At 47.4% G+C, this 18,187-nt stretch overlaps 2 protein-coding genes and 1 long non-coding RNA gene across 4 annotated transcripts; 1 reads left to right on the forward strand and 2 right to left on the reverse strand.

Moving 5' to 3' along the window:
- Positions 1–102: 102 nt before the first annotated feature.
- Positions 103–2,823, reverse strand: slc61a1 (solute carrier family 61 member 1). Its single transcript, XM_086214824.1, has 2 exons — positions 2,676–2,823; positions 103–2,364 (listed from the first exon to the last, which is right to left on the reverse strand). The coding sequence occupies exon 2, from the start codon at positions 2,281–2,283 to the stop codon at positions 835–837; it is 1,449 nt and encodes a 482-aa protein (XP_086070950.1). The 5' UTR covers positions 2,284–2,364; positions 2,676–2,823; the 3' UTR covers positions 103–834.
- LOC147256638 (uncharacterized) lies at positions 1,937–13,555 on the forward strand. The gene is made up of 3 exons (XR_015117938.1): positions 1,937–2,378; positions 5,134–5,297; positions 12,998–13,555. It is a non-coding gene; the product is annotated as an uncharacterized LOC147256638 (long non-coding RNA).
- Positions 3,676–17,948, reverse strand: nr1d4a (nuclear receptor subfamily 1, group D, member 4a). 2 transcript variants are annotated; one of them, XM_086214817.1, is made up of 9 exons: positions 17,913–17,948; positions 17,000–17,340; positions 8,841–9,152; positions 8,656–8,744; positions 8,418–8,562; positions 5,806–6,380; positions 5,489–5,674; positions 5,162–5,372; positions 3,676–5,063 (listed from the first exon to the last, which is right to left on the reverse strand). In XM_086214817.1, exons 2-9 carry the CDS (start codon positions 17,019–17,021, stop codon positions 4,867–4,869), a joined length of 1,737 nt encoding a protein of 578 aa, XP_086070943.1. In that variant the 5' UTR covers positions 17,022–17,340; positions 17,913–17,948; the 3' UTR covers positions 3,676–4,866. The 2 variants fall into 2 exon arrangements, with proteins under 2 accessions (XP_086070943.1, XP_086070944.1); XM_086214818.1 differs by lacking the exon at positions 17,913–17,948 and having other exon boundaries at positions 8,841–9,149; positions 17,000–17,850.
- Positions 17,949–18,187: the final 239 nt, after the last annotated feature.

Consider the following 18,187-nt stretch of genomic DNA (forward strand, 5'->3'; position numbering starts at 1 on the left):
TTTCCTCTATGATTTTATATCAGTGTTCCAACTGAAACGCTCCTGATTCTATTCTAAAGATGGGAAAAATACATTTCTGGTTAATATCATTTGACACAAATATTAACAGTGGACAATATGCACCTTTATTGAAGAGTTTAAAGACATAAATGTTCCTTCAAAATAAAGAAAACATCATGGAGATGCTGCAGAATTCCCCCTGAAAGATGAACTGACATAATAAAAATCCTCTTTTCAATAAATTGAACAGATTCTGGAAATAAAGATTTCTGATGTGTTGTAGTAATAGTAGTAGTAGCAGTAGTAGTACTGCAATAATGGACATTCAGACACTGGTCTACATGCGAGTCATGAGCTGGGTTCCTCAGACATGAGCCAAGGTCTCTGTAAACTTCCTGTCCTCTCCTTTAAATTTTCCATGAAACCTCCAAACCGATCCATGACGGGAGCCCGACAGCTAAATCTCATGATCGGCTGTGAGCGCATCAGCATGGACCGTCTCCCCGTGAGGATACGGCCAGATACTAGCATCATTGTACAAGGAAGGAGGTTTGGGACATTTGTGATACATTTTCTGGCAATTAAAAAAAAAAAGATTTTTTTTAAAAGGTAAATTTGATCCCAAAAACACACCAACACAAGAAAGTATTTCCCCCAAAACAAAAATGTAACAAGGTTCACGAGTAAAAATAGAAATTCGTTTAAATTTTAACAGCATTTTTTAACATTTCCTTCGCTAAAGCTTTTGGCAGAATGCAGACGACTCCAGTGGAACGCACAGACGATGATACAGCTGGAACCAGTCAAGCAACAGTGGATTTGTGGTTCATGTCCTCAGAACATCTCCCCCTCCCCTCTGGCTCCCTCCAGTCTCAGGTCCGTGTCGTTTCGGCCCAGCGTGAACAGACTCACGACTGCCATCAAAGCTGCCAGCATCATGACAGCACAGCCTCCAAACATGTGTCTGGTGCCGCTGCCACCCTCCCCTCCGCCTGTCCCTGACACCTCCCCGTGGAGGGCCAGCAGCCCCAGGCAGGCCAGCAGGTGCAGGGGCAGTCGGAACCAGGCCAGAACACCGGCCCGCTTCTCCTCTGGGATCACCCTGCCCTGGAGGAAGCTGACCGCAGGGAAGTAGAGACCACAGGCCAGCTCCAGCAGCAGGAAGGCCAGAAAGGATTCGTGAGGTCGAGGCTGACCGGCAGCAGTGGAAAAGGTCAGCATGAAGAAGGAGAAGAACGCCATCAGCACAGCCAAGCAGAGCAGGTGGCCAGGTTGTAGACGGTAGCGTGTGGAGGTGGCGAGGCGGTACAGCAGGGAGCCAGCCATGCTGGCAGCCATGAGGCAAGAAAACACTATCCCCAGAGGAGGTCCATGAGGGTCCAGCACTGGTGTCCACAGGAAAACAAAGATGTAGAGGACACTTTCAAACAGAGCCTGCACCCCACCTAAGAGCATCACCCTCCTGTCTGACAGCAAGCACCGCAGTCCATCGTTGCAGCCACGTGAGAACCGGGCCTTTGTGGACAAGGGGGTCACGCCTCCATTCTGAATGCCTTGGAGCAGCACCTGCTTGTCTCCTTCAGGGCCTCCTGCAGCCTCTTCCTTACCCCACTCAGTCAGCACCACCCAGGCACAGCACACCAAGCAGGGGACAGCTAGAAGAAAGGGAGCCACTGGCCCCAGGTGGAGCCACTCAGCCAGCAAGTTGGCCACCAGCCCGGCCCCCACAGCCAGCCCATGGTTCCAGGTAGCAGCTTTGGTGAAGGTGCTGGGGATCCAATCCTTGGGAAAATCGTGGACATCAACATGACGGTGCACATACCAGGATTCAAACGTGGTGGAGAGCAGGGATGTGGACAGACCACCCAGCACACGACCCACAATCAGAACAAAGTAGTCTCGGGACAGCTTGGTGAGACAGCAAGCAGAATAGGACAGGCAGAAGAGGAGGCATGTCTGTCTGCGGCCCAGGGCTTGAGGGAGCCAGCCTGAGAAAGGAGCAAACAGAACACAGGAGGCCAAACCACACACATATAAGATGGCTATTTGGGATTCCAGGAAGCTATAGTGGCGGTAGAGTTTGTAGAGGTAAGGACCCTGGAGCCAGTCTGCCCACAGAGCTAAAAGATACGCCCGGAGAAAGACACCCTGGAAGCGTCGGAAGGCTGGGTTGGCTACAGCGGTGGGGGTTGGCTGAGGCGGCGTCAGACGGCGGGCTGTAAACTCCAGGCCAGCACACAGGGCAAGCAGGAGAATTATGGCGAAATACGCTGTCACCAACATGGTGTGATAAACTACACCCACTCGAGGTCAAACTGGGAGTCCCGGGCCGCTTTCAGCTGGTCTGTTACGATTTCTCAGCACCTGTGGAGAGAAAGGTAGGAAAACTGGAGTGACGACAGTCCAGAAACAGGACGAACAGGTCACAGATGGGCTCGTCTGTGGGTAATAGTTTAATCACATCTGTGTCAATAAGTACACCCAGCCATTCAGAGTTAGAACTGGACATGCCTTGAAATGACCCCGTGCTGCATCCATTACCTACACTGTGCAACTATTGATGTTTAGCTAAGGCTAGCATCCAAGCTAACTGACCACTAAGGTAAACTCTACTGACTCGAAACACGACTCCACCTCTGGTTTTCCTGTCTTACTTGTATCATAACGTGTCTTACCGAGCCGCCGGACAGCGGTTCCATATTAGTTTCACGACATCCCAGGTGATGACATTAAAACGTGATAAAGTTTACTAGGCGCAAGTGTGGTTTTGGTAGCAAGATGATTCACTTCCGGGATCCGGGATGTCTCTGTTCACCGCTAGGTGGCACCCCTGCTGCGTTTTTGGTCTCCAGGAGTAGGAGAAAGTCTCACATGTGAGTCCTGATGCTGTAGCTTAAGTTTGTTATTTTAAGTAAGGTAAGTTGTTCCTGGAAGAAAAAAAAGAAAATACTCGTAGGAATAGTCCCCCCACGTTTTCAGTACACGTTTTGAACTACATAATATAAATGAATTAAGTCTAAGGAAGTTTCCAGGCTGACTCACTGTTTCATGAGCCGAAAATTGCATCAGTTTTTCATGTGATGAGGCTGCAGATTTGTTTATAAAATGGTACACAAGATTTAAAGCTGATTTAATTTAAAAGAAAGGATTTGTATTTTCAGTTTCACTCGCTTCTTTCCTCTTTCCTCTCGCCCCCCTCGTTAAAAACCCCAAACAGATTTTCTTTAAGATACTCCATAAATACGCAACTAGTCGTTTTTGTGTGGTTAAACTATTTTTCTTATTCATGTATGATTTTATTACGGGATCATCTGTACACACGGAGACCCTTGATAGGCTTGTTGGCTTTGACCTTCTCCTGCATACTTAGTTTTTATTTGTATGTCATTGTAAGTGTTCTTTCTTATGTGCCGTTGAATTAAATAGAAAAAAATACCAATTTAAATGGTTTTTTTTTTTTTTTGCTCCATCCAAGTCACGAGGGCAACGTCGACTGACTCAAACACACACATTCAGCTGAAGACAGGGTGCCACAAACTTGTCTCATGGCACATTTAACTGTATTCAGGTGTGAGTGCCTTTCTCATATCCGGTCCATGTATTTATCTAATTTCTGGCAAAACAAAAATGAGCAACACACGAGCAGATTGATACACAATTTGAACTTTATGTCATTATATCGTTTCTATTAAAGAAGAACAATTTACAAAATGTACAAGATGTGCTCAATCAGCCATAATCAAACAAGCAAACAGTGAGAGGACCAATCAAAGAAGATCTCTCACCCAAAAATATCTCTTTTGTTTGTATGACAAACATTGGGGGCAGAGGAAGGGCGCGTGAGGAGTGAGCGCTGGTGATTCCAGGGATTATGCTGGTTGGTTACATCATCTGAGAGCAGGCAGTGAGTCTAAACCGTCTGAGAAGCCCCTCTCTTTGCTCCTGAGCAAAGCCCCCTTGGCGTGGCCACACCCCCACCTCATACAGGAAGGTCAGCAGTACATTCTTCTTTCCACCAGACTCTTCTGTGCGATCAGTCATATCAGCTCAGTCATTATTACATAGACACCAGGATAACATAATATTTACAGAAACAAAAAAGAACCAATGAACTACAAAGCCCAACATGCACGGAGCACCTCCGTCACTCCAGATATGGTGAGTGACACAGACACAATGTTTTGCTGAAAGAATATAAAATGCCTTTGACTTATCAAGTTAGCATATTTAAACCCAACGTGTGTCGGATGATTCTGGAAGTTTAGACAAACGTAACATCGTGTACAGGTGACAAATTAAAATAATGGTCTCATTCCAGCACTTATGAAGAGGGTTTGTGAAACAGTGATACACTTCATAATATATACAGAGTCCCTTTCCCTTAAACACAGACAGTCATCACTAATGGTCCCCAAGCTAAAAAACAGTTTGGATCTACGACATCTGTCTTTCAGTTGCTGCATAGTGACGGCCTGTTGATACTTTACCACTTAAGGAATAAACAGAAGTGAACTGGTTTTTATTCTTAAGTACACTGAATATAATGAGCAAGTGCACAATGATTTATCCAAGAGCGTAATAGTAACTTTACACAATGATTCATGTGTTATAACTGGAACAATGTCTCTCAAGAGGTGTTATGTGTACACATGAGTTTGTATGCATGTGAATTCGTCCCAAAACGTTGCATAAAGATCAATAGTGAATCAAAAATATGTTCACCACTGGACACAGTTCAAATTGCACAATTCCTTGATCCTCAGTGTTCAAGAAAGTCCCACCCCTGGAAGATAATATCTGCGTGTGTAATATCTGTACATATCTCTGTGAAATCAACTTTCTGCGGCCCGTGAACAAGCTGCCCGCTCAAGGGTCGATGCGAAAGGCCAGTAGCTTGTCAGAGTGCAGATTGTTGAGGGTGCGGAGGTCTGGGAGTCGCAGGAGCAGTTTGGGGAAGAGGGTGGAGTCGTCTGGACGACGGCGAGTGATCAGTGACCGCAGGGCCCGAATGAGACCCTCCTGGAGCTGCTCCACAGCCTGCATGTCTGAGATGCCAGAACGGTCTGAGGAGCAAGCGGATGTCACAGTTCAACACATTTATTGGTTCGCACTCTCTGTGTCACTCTTCTGCAGATGTTGCTGCTGGATGAGGGTTTCTTACCTGCAGAGACCAGCACCACAGCCATGAAGAGGGCCATCTCATCAGGTTGTAGGCCCAGGGAGCCCAACTTCTCGCTGAACTCAAACATTGCATCCAGCAGGGAGCCCATGCCCAGAGCCCGCAGGGTGGACAGGGGGTAAGTCTGGCCATTCAGGAAGGTCACCGTACGCTCCTCAGCATTGAATAAGGTACAGAATCTCACCATCAGAACCTGAACACACAAGTAATGAGGTGGAAAAAAAACAGTTTGGGACATATTTTTATAACAACTCATCCTTTATTTTGCATCAGTGGAAAAATGTGGAGGTTATTTGGAATGTTCATTACCTGAAAAGTGCCTGATTTAAGCAGCATGACCTGGTCCTGCTGGCTAAGCTCCTGAAATCCTGGGATGCCCTTGGCAAACTCCACCACTTCCTTAACAGCAGGAGTGAAGCACTGAGAAAAGGACTCCCATATCTCCTGACTCGAGCGCTCGGCCCCTGATACAGGGCATGCATTGAGAGGGCAGGCCTTCAAGAGAAAAAAGAAAAAAAAATCAGAATATGATTTTGTCAAATGAGACACATCGCAGTAATTAATTAATTAATTAATTAATTTTATTAATTTATAATTTATTAATTTATTGGGTTTCCTGCACTCACCAGTACTTTAGCTCCGGGAGCTAGTTTCCATGGGCAGGAGGGCTGATATGGTCCACTTCCTGTATTGCATAAACTGTTGTGATTGGCAGAGCTGAATCTGTGAGTGGTCGCACTGTTGGACTGGGCATGATTCTGATTTGTTGTCACTATGTAGGCATAGCGATTGTTGTCCACATTGTAGAATGTCGGTTGATTGTCATTTTGGGCAACTGGACAAGACTGGTAACTCTGGGAAGCGTTCGGTTGAGATGAGACCTGGGGAAAACTGGCATCCTGAGAAAACGGAGATGTGTTGTTGTTGTTGTTGGCGGTGGCGGTGGCGGTGGCGGTGGTGCTGATGTTTGCCCTCTTGGCGGCTCTTTCCTGGCTGCTGCCAGTGAAGATGTCACGGTAGGCTCTGGAGATGGCTCCGATGGCCTCCTTTGAATTGCCATCTACTGGGCTGGGGGGTGTGTCCCGCACTGAAGACGCGTCCATGTCCATGGTAGCCGACTCATTGAGGCTGTTCATGTAGCTCTGCATCTCATCCAGAAGTCGCTGCTTCTCTCTCTTAGGGATGCGGCCAAAACGCACCGCTATGAAAAGCACAAGAGGAAAAGATCAGCATGCAGTCACTGTGACAACTGGAAAAGCGCAGGAGCGTTTTTCCAGTTTTCTTCGTAACGAGACTGGAGCTTTTTTTGCTGGGAAGAAATTCCCTCTCAATTGAGTTACAAAAGTTATAAAGATGCCAGCACACAAAAGTGACAAGTGATAAACACCGTTAATCTGATTACACAACCTTAACAAAGTATGACGAGTTTCAAGGAGGATCATGTATGTTGTGAGAGGAAAACTTCCCTGTCCTCTCTCACACCCCCCCTCCCCTTCCATTCTCTTTCCCACAGTAACCATCAGCTGGAGAGGCTATTTATAGACCCCTGCTACCATCTGCCTCATCCTCTCCTCCATCCACCACTGTCTCCTTCCTCTCCCTCTCCCTCCCTCCACTTGTAAGTAGGGCAGTGGGGCAACGTGAGCGTGATGTCACTGGCACTAAGATCATGAGCAGAAGACGGATGAGGGAGGTGGGCTAGAAGGGATGGAGAGGATAGTGAGAACATGACGAGGACTGACATGAAGGGTGGTGATACGTGGCAAAAAGAGTGTGTGTGAGTGTGTGTGTGTGAGTGAGTGTGTGTGTGTGTAAGGTGGGGTTAGATAAGGCAAACTAGTTTTAACAACTGCATCTTCAAGGAGTTGAAAAATCAGACAGTGGATGCCTGACATGTAAGATCAAGCGTTTCAATGTAATTATCCAGCAAGGCTAAGATAAACATAATCAGTTTCTATAAGAACAGACAGATATTATGCCAAGCTAAGTGGCTATTTTTTCCTCTTCCCGAAGCAATGAAGTGAAAAAGGATGAATATCTTTCATCGTGCCGAATCAGAAAAAAAAGTGGATTAATGTGCTGAAACTGATGCTAGTTAGAGGAAGAAAAGTGTGTCATGATGTCAGCCGACTTATATTTGTCTATACTGCAGAGGCTGGCACCCGCCTGCTGTGAATCCAGGGTGTGCTATTTATTGTGGGCTAGAGGCAGTTTCATTTGGTTTCCTGTTTGTAATGGTTGAAACAAAGCAAAATTGGGTTTCTAGGTTGTGGTCCTCAAATCTTACGAAAATCTCCCCTCAAAACGGGTCGGCCCAACTGTTTGCACTCTTATTGGGTACTGATTTTGCCAACCTATTTTCTCCGTGCACCAGAAGTGTCAAGCACAAGCTGAAATATGCTAACCTCTTTACTAGATCAGGCAATGCAGGGTACTGGAGGGTGGAGATAAGCAGAAACCATACCGAGAGGAAGAAGGCAGGCAAACTACAACAAGTAGGTCACGATGTAGGAGCCCTGTTCTGTATTGTTTTTCTAGGTCAGCCAAGTTGGTGTCTTAACCTGCAATGATAGGTGATCAATCAGTGTTTCGCCATCAGAGCTAAAATGGGATAATGTAAGCGTCATGTCTGATAAGTCCTGTCATGACGAGTGGCTGTTTTCTGCTTCCCTTGCTTAATTGTTGCCCTGTCCCTCATTAATTGCTGTTTTATGGGCATACGCAAAGTAATCAAGTTGACCCCGTTCCAATTTCCCAAAATAATTCCTGTGTTTGCTGCAGTTTCCCAAATGATAGATAGCTTCAGGGACTTCAAGGCTCCTCTTCTCATAAATCACTGTCTGAGGGGGAGATGTAAGAGAGCTGAGGGAACATGGAGGGAACATTGAGGGGGGGTGGGGAGGGGGCGGGTGAAGTGGAGACAGTGTTGTTGGAGGATACAGCAAAGGGCAGGAGAAAGACACTCAGAACGAGTCCAGATGGTATTCTTTGGCAGCGCAATGATACAGAAGAGGGGCGAAGCAGGTGCAGGTCTGCTGATGGAATCAGTGACTGAACTACTGGCACGATGACCTCAAAAGACTTTCCGCATTACATTTTTCACAAAGACCTACATATCAGCTCACTGCCTCATCGCGGCTGCCCGTGTCCCTGCTGCTTTGGCTAATCAGAGCACCACTGGCATTCTGTCACAACTGCATGAGGGGCTCTCTCATTAAAATGTGTCAGGAAGTCTCACCATCTCTTGACATGCCGACTGAGAGGCATTTCTTGAAGCGGCAGTGCTGGCACCGATTGCGGTTCATGCGCATGATGAGACAGTTCTCGTTCTTGACACACATCTTGTAATTGATGTTCTGTTGGATGCTGCGGCGGAAAAAACCCTGAAATAAAAATAAAAGCTCACGTGACACAGGTGCACAAACAGAGAACAGCAGTGGGCTTCTTCTGTGCTGTTTCTTTGAGAGGGGGTTTACCTTGCAGCCTTCGCATGCATGGACTCCGTAGTGGAAACCAGATGCGATGTCCCCGCAAACCTTGCACAGGAGAACCATTCCACCAGTTTCTGAGCAAGGGAACACAGTCAGTCATATGAGTCCTGCAAACACCTGAGGCAACTGATCCGTCTTCAGACAGTTATTGACAGCAATGTGAGACTTACTGGAGAAAGTTCCTGCAAACCCGCATGGCCTCTTCCCTGCAATGGGGTGTGCATAGGTATGCTGAGGCGTGGCTGCTGCAGAGGGGCCACTGTAGACCTCTGGGAACTGGAACACCAGCTTGGAGGAAGGGGTGGTGCAACCGGCCCCCCTCTGTTTCAGCGCCCCAATCTCTGTGAAGGTAACCTCCTCTGGAGATGAGGGCTGGGAGTGTGAGGAAGGTGACTGTGTCTGGTAGCCACTGGAGGGGCTTCCTGGGCTGGGGCTGGCGCTTCCAGAGGAGCCCGCATACAGGATGACTCCTCCACCTCCTGCTGATAGAGGAGAGGTGGTTGACATGTTAGCTCAAGCTTATAAATCATCGTTCTGACATTCTAGTGGCTATGTTTAGTCTGCAGTCACACATTACTTCTACAATTAATTCAATTCTAGGGAGGGCGTGGGATGTATTCACATGTTGAGCCAGCTAAGTGGCAACCATAAAACAACCAAACCCGTAACAATAAAATTCCACTTCCTGTTAGTTTCCGGGGAAGGACAACAACAAACTATGCAGTTGTCTTCTGCCAAACACAGACAGAATTAGTAACAGTGCTCACACTAAAAAAATTAGACAGAGGTGGACGTTGTCATTTTGACTGGGGTGGGGGTGCACCTTATCTTATGTTCTGTGTTCAATTTTGTTTTTTTCAGTTTCAGTGTTTGTTGCTGAACTGATGGGGGGGGGGGGGGGGGGTTGCCTCTGGCTTGGTTTTAATCACCTTTAGCCAGTGGCGATGTACAGCTAGAAGGGATCCTGTTGGATGTTTAGCCACACTTTTTTTTTTTTTAATTGTGCTTTCATCAGTACTTTTGCAAGAAGTGATTTTATAATTTTTGTAGTCTACAAGAGGACGGCAGGGGGACTAAGTTCAGTGTTAAAGGAGCAGGGGTCCTCTTAAGTCACGTAAAATATTCAACAATATTTCCCAACTGCATACTGAAATATTTCTTACTGTGTTGAAAATCTTTTAAAAATACTGATAAGACATTTTTTGCATGCCACGTCTCTGGACTGTTGGAAGTTCAGCCAGTCAGTCTCATTTCCTTAGAAATCCTTCAGCTCTTGTGACGTGATGTAATGTTGCACAACCCCTGGGCAGCAGAGCGGAGCCGCTCGGAGAATGTGCAGCGTCGTTGCCTCATCCTGAGCGTAATGGCGCGCTCAAGCTGATAAAGTGGGCGCTAAAAATACAGCTGGTAGCACAGCAACAGAGCAGGCAAGACTTCCCCGGCCGGCAGACGAGCGCCTCTTCTTTCGTACACATTTCAAACTTCGTGCCAATGCAGAATTTTGAATCGCAAATATGTGGAATGGTTTTTTTTTTTGTCGTTCAGCCGTGGTTGTATCTTCACTTTCGCTTCCACGCCCCCCACTCCCCCTCCCCTTCCACCCCCCTCCACCCCTCCACTCCTAGTCATGCGTTGTGGATGAGCTGAGACACGGCCTCACGTGTCTGCGGGGTCTGCTGCCTCCTCCGCTCCAATAATAGCCTCGCTCCGCTCGCTCCCCTGGCACCATGCCCAGCGCCAGCGAACAGCACGACACCTGACCGCCGCCTCACATGCATGGACTCCTGACACGGTTTCTGCCCGAAACAAATCCGCAGTCTCGTGTTGAACTACACAACAAACTGAAGTCAGATCTGTGTTTATAAACACACGCTGACTGACGGGATGGAGAGATGGATGGATGGCTTGGGGAGCTCTCCAGGCGAGAGGTGGCACCGTCCACCGCTGTTTATGCGCCACCAACAGAATGTGAGTCACGTTTTTTGCAAAGGGGAAGCCTGTGCAACAGTGAGGACTGTAGGAATAACGCTGCTGCGTACAGTAGACCAGCGCACTGGAGCCCAGAACTCAGCTCATCGACCTGGAGCTCGCGTCCATCCCCACTCCACAGGCACATATCCAAACTTTCCAACACACAAGCACCTTCCACCCTGCAAACGTCATGCAGGTGCAGGGGTTAACAGCTCAGGCCGGTATAAATCATGCAGCAGCAGCAGCAGGCCTGTCCCCGTGTGGCTGTGTTGCCCTTTGCTGCACTAGGTATTTGTTTAGCTCAAATGTTCTGATAATCCCTCAACCAGCACGTGTTGCTGGATTTGTTGACTCATGCCAGAGCCTCAGACTCATCCAGCAGAAGCGGGCCTGAACCTCACCTCTTCCTGAGCTTACATGCAGACTGGCCCCTCCCCCTCCCCCTCTCCCCTGCTCCACTCAAACACATTGCATGTCCACCTGAAGACTCACATGTACACTAAATGTTTATGAATGACCTCCAGAGCCACAGTGCTGTAAACACTGTAAATTAACAATCTTGCTTTACAGTCTGCTCTCAGCCAGTGAGGGGCAGATACCACCACTATCACCTGCCTGTGCCAGGAGCGTCAGAGACCCACCAGAAGCTCTGCACTCCATTCAGCCTTCTATTTGACACAAAAGCTTGTTTTTGGTTCATTTTGACCACATGTAAAAATCATTTGCTTCGACTGTCATTGGAGGCCTGTGGGCTGGACAGACTGCGTGACCATTTTTCTCTACTGTTAAAGGAAAAAAATGCTAGAAGTCTTAAGTATTAATACAAGTTTCTAGTGCATGTGAGGACAGTTGGTGATATGATAGCGAACTATTCCATCATCTTAGATCAATATATATGTATATATATGTATGTGTATATATATGTATGTATATGTATGTATATATATGTGTGTGTATATATATGTATATATGTATGTATATATATGTGTGTGTATATATGTATATATATATGTATATATATACATACATATATATACATACATATATATGTATATATATGTGTGTGTATATATATGTATATATGTATGTATATATATGTGTGTGTATATATGTATATATACACACACATATATATACATACATATATACATATATGTGTGTGTATATATGTATATATATATGTATATATATATACATACATATATATACATACATATATATGTATATATATGTGTGTGTGTATATATATATATATATATATATATATTTTACAACTGATGTAAAATGTGCTCCATTTGCGAACATCCGAACATCTTCACCTTGTAAAATAGTGATGCTTAGTTATCTACTAGTTCAACTTTGACCATCACGACACAAGAGTGCGACTGCTGCTTCATCTCATCTCGCAGGTCATTGCATCGAACAAACTTCACAGGGTTTCCTCAAGGTTCCTTTGCATGTTCTCAGGGATTTCCCATGCAAGCTAACAGGATTGACATGCACACGGTCTCTCGGCACGACAGTAAAAATTTAGGTCACTGCAGACAGCATTAATTGGAGAGACAATCAGGCTTCAATGCCAGTCTTAAGCTCACCCGTGCAAGCGCTAATCTGCCTGTGACTGGAGTCAGGCAGAGAAACGTGAGCAGTTCACAGGCTCCGGCGCACTTCGCTCTTCCTCTCTTGACCTTTATCTCTTACTTTAAGTTTCACATGGAGAGGTGCACTCAAGGTAACGGTGCCTGCCCTCAAAACAACCACCACTGAGAGCAGATAGGTATGTACTACTACATGAAATCAGGTGGGCTATAGCTAATAAAAAAAAAAGTATTTTCTGCAACTGTGGGCAAATTTCAGCACCACTCTGATGTTTGCAACAGACTTCATTAACTCAGACTTGGGTAAGTAGGTCAATTCCACAGGAACTTGCCTCAAGCATCTCTCCAAAACTGATGCAGCATCAAACACCACCTCTGGCTCGTGCAATTATCAGGAGGAACTGGCTTATCAGTGTTGACGGCTATCATACAGAACAACCTCAATATGATCTGGAAGCTATCGCTGTCCGATGTTTTATGACTGCTGTGTCCATGTGAGGGAGGCACGGTAATTCCTGCTCCCTCCCTCCCTGAAGTGGGGATGTGATGGGGATTTTTTTTTCACTTTCTCCAGTCCACTAGTTCTGTCCTTACACAGCCACACCATGCACCAGTTGGCGTTTTCTAAAGTGAAATTTGATTTACCCATGAAACATTCAGGCTGCTTTGATTTCCCAGGATGATTTTCTCTCTCTCTCTCTCTCTCTCTCTCTCTCTCTCTCTCTCTCTTTGTCTCCCCCTTTTCATTTGCTGTGCAGGTGCTGGTGATTTGAGATCTCAGCTACTCCTTTAGTGATAGGAATACCTGTTAATTACATCATTTTACTCCCGCACACGCCACTTGTGCTGCTCTTCTCACTGGCATCCGTGTGGGGGTGTGATATCGTCTCCAAATCCCAATGTTGCATCATTAAACATCAACGTCTATGCTGTTCCTTTATAATCGGCACAAAAATGTGGAGCATTCAGGGTGTGAAGTAGCCAGCGGGAGCTTGGCTTTACTTAATAAAACATGAGAAGCCCAGAAAACATGATTTATGGAGTCGAGTGAACTTTCTGCCACTTGGCTCTCTTTTTCTGTGACTTTATCGTCACGGTCATGTGTGAATCTAGGCTTTTATCGATGTATGAGACATTCAGTTTTGCCATTGTGATAGGAGGAATTGTTGTTCGCGGTCGTATTTGATGGACGTCTCGAGTATTTGAAGCTCATACTCATTCATAAGGGTACCAGCTTGCTGTTAGTTGTGTCTTTGTGCCAACAACGTTGTGCAGAGTGGAGTCTGACTTGCTTGACTTCCTCCTGTACTGCGATGTGGTTCTGAGGTTCGATGTCGTCATTCACAGATTAGTTGTGCATTAAAGCAAGTAATTTATTTTTAGTTAAGAATGTTGGCACAGTCACAGGAAGTCCTCTCTTTGAGGTACGAGACATTCAAAGTGAGTCCACACACACACACACACACACGGGGCGATGGTACATGGGGAGCATGTCTGGGAGGCTCTTGCTCTGGTTAATACTGATAGACAAAGTCAGATGTGATCATTTTGTTAACTTGACCTTGTTGGAGAACTTCCCCTGATGACCATCAAATCCTGACATTTGAGGCACCAGGCTGACCCGCCGTGTGCTACCTGGTGCACTGCGTCACTCAGATGAGATACTTTGGGCTAACGATAGACACCGGGGGTGGGTTCATACATTTTGTGTGGCCTTAACATTCGCAAACGAAGCCTTATGTATTTGCTATGGTGAATGTTTACATGCTCGACTGGTTCTGAGAAATATTAAATGTGCGATCGATATTCATATGAATGCTTAGCCGTGAAGTCACGTTTTAGTTGTTAGCGCAGAGAAGTGACCTGCTTGGGAACAGCAGACTGGGGCCACCCCAGCTACACACGGCTGGAGCCGCCCCTGGAGGTGTCACCGGCCGAAAAACTGTGTTGGGGGGGGGCTCAAGCGCCTTAATCAGCATCAGCAGCCGCTAGGTGTTTTTATGTGATATGTATGCCAGCATCCCTCCGGCAGGAGGGGTTTGGTTTAAAAGCAGAGTCACGTTACAGCTGATTCACACCCTAATCGGATGTGTGTGTGTGTATACGCGCGCGCACGCGCCCTGAAACGCACAGATGCTGCAGAGGCACAATCGAGTCAACCGGCTACTGAGCCCTGTGACTCAAACGAGGAAAAAAAAAAAAGAAGTAAAAGTAAAAAGGGAAGCAGAACCGCTTTAAGCTCCAGTAAAAGGCGCATGAGGCGGGAAAACGTGACGAGTGAGAAAAAAAACAGTCAAAGCACGGAATCGCTGACCCACTGACCAAGCTCTCCCTCGCCATCATCACCGCAGGCGCCACCAACACAGAAGCGTCCGTGAGAGCGCGGACGCGGCAGGGAGGCGGGAGGAGGGCCCGGGGATCTCACGCGTCGCACGCGGCTCTGCAAGGGAGGCCACGTGAGGAGGTTCTTGACGATTTCACAAGGAAGACATGAAGCTGCGGCTCCAGCGAGGAGCCACAGCTCCGACAGCCGCCAGGGGCGAAGAATTACCGTGCCAAATGAAATAGAGCAGCGTGTTAGCCGGCGGGGTGGTCCGGCGCGGTCAGCCAGGCTGCAGCAGCATCAGCCACGGCCGCGGCTGCTGCCCTGTACGCCAGCAGAGGCTCGGCCAGACCCACAGTTATGCGCATGAAACTCCCCAGTAATCACCGAAGAGCAGCAGCCCAGTTTGTGTCCTGCTGGAACAGGAGGCTCGATCTCAGCTGCAGCTGGAAGTTCCTTCCATCACTCAGCTCTGATTCCGCCTCATAACCAGACATGTTTCTGGTTGAAAGGCTCGTTCCTCCCAACGCTCATTCATTTTCACCACATGATTATTAATAACACTAACGAGCAGCGTGGCTTATGATCAGCTGGGTTTTGATCAACTTCCAGTCCGTGGGCACGTCCACTCGCGGGTTAGACCTGGTTGTGAGCAACGTGGCTCCTCACCCAGGAAATAAGGTGATGATGAGGTGTGGAGCAGGCGGGAGCTCTGCCTCTTTCCAACATGTCAAGAATAAGGAAGAGAACTTCCAGCAGGGTGTGCGTGTGTGTGTGTGTGTGTGCGCGCGCGCGGGAGGGGGGGGGGTGTCAGGAGGACATGCTGTCAGTGGAGGGAAGGTGAGGGGAGTCAGCTGACTGCCCTCTTTACATGCTACACGTGTGATTTGTGTGAGAGACTGAATATTTATCACACTTGACCTCAGACCAGCTGATCCCTGAGGTCAAGGTTGTTTGAGGAGAGCACTGATTGGCTCGCTTGCATTTCTCATAATTGTTCATAGTGGGGACATTTTTAAACGGCCAGATATTAAATCTACTTAGATGAGCTGGGGGAAATCACATGGGTATTGTTAGAACTTCATAAAGCTCATTTATGTTTGTGGGGTTCTTTTTAGCCTGTTTTTAGCCATGACATGCACGCTCGTGTCTCTCTCTCTCTCACACACACACACCTCTACTCAAGTGAGATGGGGGGTGTATCAACTATCTGTAAGGTCCTCCTGACCCCCTTCTCTCTCTCTCTTGCCACTTTGGGAGGATGTGGCCGAGCTTGGGTGACCCATCACTCCTCTGAGCACACGAGCTGAATCGCGCCATGTTTAATTCCAGTCACCCCACGGGAAACCATCGGATCAGTGAACTGGGACCTTATCAAAAAACCTCGTGACACACTTGCCAGCAGGCAAACAGTGATTTGGATTCAGGTGAAATGAGATAAAGTCCAAAACAAAAACACTCCAGCTTCCAAAAACATCAGTAAAGTAATAAACCGTACAGTGCTTGGACACCTAATACTACACCTACTGCATGTGACCTGTCAGTCACCAACACCGTCCCACTCGGTCAACAGAAACAGGAAGTCGTAACCGGGTGAGTCGTCCTACAGCCGCCGTGTGTTGCCGGCGCTCCCGCGGCGCCGCTCACCTGTGCTGGAACGTGACTGTTGTAAATGATTCACCGTCAATTAGGAAGAGGAAGCGGGCGACATGTGCACCTTGGCTGACCTCGGGAGGGAGCTGCCTAATGCCGCTTAAGGGACGGAAGGTCCTTCGGTTAACTTTTATGCTGCAGATGTTCTCTGCGGGGCAAAAAACAACAACAAAAAACGCCCGCGTGTGCGTCACATTTGATGTGATAGTGCCGAGGTGATGCCTTCACTGTCCTGGCGTAGAGCTGGCAATAACAACTGTGGCGTTGCAGCCCGTGTTGCTGTTGCTCCACGTGATTTTGTTTTCATGGAGATAACCAGGAAGTAGCCATGGCTCTCTTCCAGTTCGCTATCAGGAAAACTGCACTTTGGTATCAGAGCGCAGAGCTGCACTTTTTGTTTTAGTTTTGTTTTTTATTTAAATGCAAGTTTGCGTGAAAACAAATCACCTGAACTCATGAACTGACCTGTCAACACCAATTTCTCAGCATTAGGTGTTGCAAAAGTGATGTTTCCAGCACTTACAAACGCAGCTGGTGTGAAGTCACACACTGAGATACAGCACACATCATTTAAACACTTTTCACAACAACTGAGAAAAAAAAAATCGAAATTATGTTCCATCAGCGGAAGCGTGGCTCAGTTTAAATGAAATTAAACTTTAGTGTTGATCAAAGTTGCCTGGCATCTTTTGGTGCGTGAAAACGCATCAGCTCAGACTCTCCTGTCGTAATCAACGTAAATGCTGCAGATGTTCAAACGTAGCACGGATCCGTTAATTCTTACCTCCGCCGGGGCTGTTGTCCATGTCTCCTGATGCTGCTGCTGACTTGACTTGAAGATGGACGTCCGTGGAAATCTCTAGACTGAAGCGAATGTCTTTTGAAAATAGGTGAAAAGTTCAGGAGAAAGCTGTGCGTGAAGCACCTGCTCCATGCAGTGGAAACACGGGAAGCGGTGCTGGAAAGGAGTCCAACGCGCGTAAAGTTGCTTCTGAGAGCGGCGTCTGTGCCTGCGCTCGGGTTCCGCTCTGACGAAGGTAGGACAGACTGACTGGTCCCCCAGAGGACACCTGGACGCCTGCTGCGCTCTGGATCCTGCGCCGGGGCTCGCGACCGCGTGTGATGCTGCACGAGTTAGGATTAACAGATTCTCGTGTATTCCAAGAAAGTAGAGTCAGCATATCCGTACGTGTCAGACATGACACACACACCCACTGATACAAACACCCACATCAATCACGTTTGCAGGTGAGTAGAAAATGTGACCGCCTTTCCACTGCTCCAACTTGTGTGTGTGTGTGTGTGTGTGTGTGTGTGCGTGTATATGTGTGTGTTTGTTTGTGTGGGATTTGGCTCACTCTCAGACTCTCCGTGCCTCGCAGAGATCTTTCTCTCTGTCTCTCCTCTCTCTCTCTCCCTCCTCTCTCTCTCCTTCACGCTTTTGTGCCTTTTTCATTGGCGGGGCTCTGAGACTTAGGGGAGCTTGACGCGCTTATCCGACCGTGGTGTGTGTGTGTGTGTGTGTGTGTGTGTGTGTGTGTGTGTGTGTTCAGCAAAGCCGCGCTACATGTGCGCCCTGCATGTGCCGGGGAGAGCGCTGCCCTACTGATACACATTTTATGCAAAACAGAGAGCGTGTGGTGCAGAGGGATGGAGAGATTGGGAGATGGAGCACATGGACAGTAGGCGTGGCTCACCGTGACTGCTTGTTCCCTGTCAAGCAAACGGATGGTAAACACTGGACACGCCAAACATCGCGCAAGTGCCAAGTTTGAAGCAGCGAAGGAGAGAGTTGACACACCACCGGGCCTCTGACGCCACAACAACACTGCGGTCACAGTTCCACCGCTGACAGAGACGGTTTCCTTCTTCCTGCCATGTGCGACTTTCTAATAAATAAATAAAATAAAATAAAATAAACAAACACAGAATGAGTGACGACGTCGAAATGAGTTTTCCCATTTCCCCACCA

Source organism: Aulostomus chinensis, chromosome 9, assembly GCF_037954235.1.
Source record: "Aulostomus chinensis isolate RoL2024-O1b breed Wild chromosome 9, RoL_Achi_v1.0, whole genome shotgun sequence".
NCBI lineage: Eukaryota > Metazoa > Chordata > Actinopteri > Syngnathiformes > Aulostomidae > Aulostomus > Aulostomus chinensis.

What these genes read in the sequence shown, in the direction of transcription:
- slc61a1 (XM_086214824.1), bottom strand. Translation starts at nt 2,283, where the DNA reads ATGTTGGTGACAGCGTATTTCGCCATAATTCTCCTGCTTGCCCTGTGT.
- nr1d4a (XM_086214817.1), bottom strand. Translation starts at nt 17,021, where the DNA reads ATGGACAACAGCCCCGGCGGAG. An exon ending in GTTTGCAGGAACTTTCTCCA is followed by an intron (nt 8,745 to 8,840) that starts GTAAGTCTCACA and finishes TCCCTTGCTCAG; the next exon opens with AAACTGGTGGAATGGTTCTC. An exon ending in CTCCCGGAGCTAAAGTACTG is followed by an intron (nt 5,675 to 5,805) that starts GTGAGTGCAGGA and finishes TTTCTCTTGAAG; the next exon opens with GCCTGCCCTCTCAATGCATG.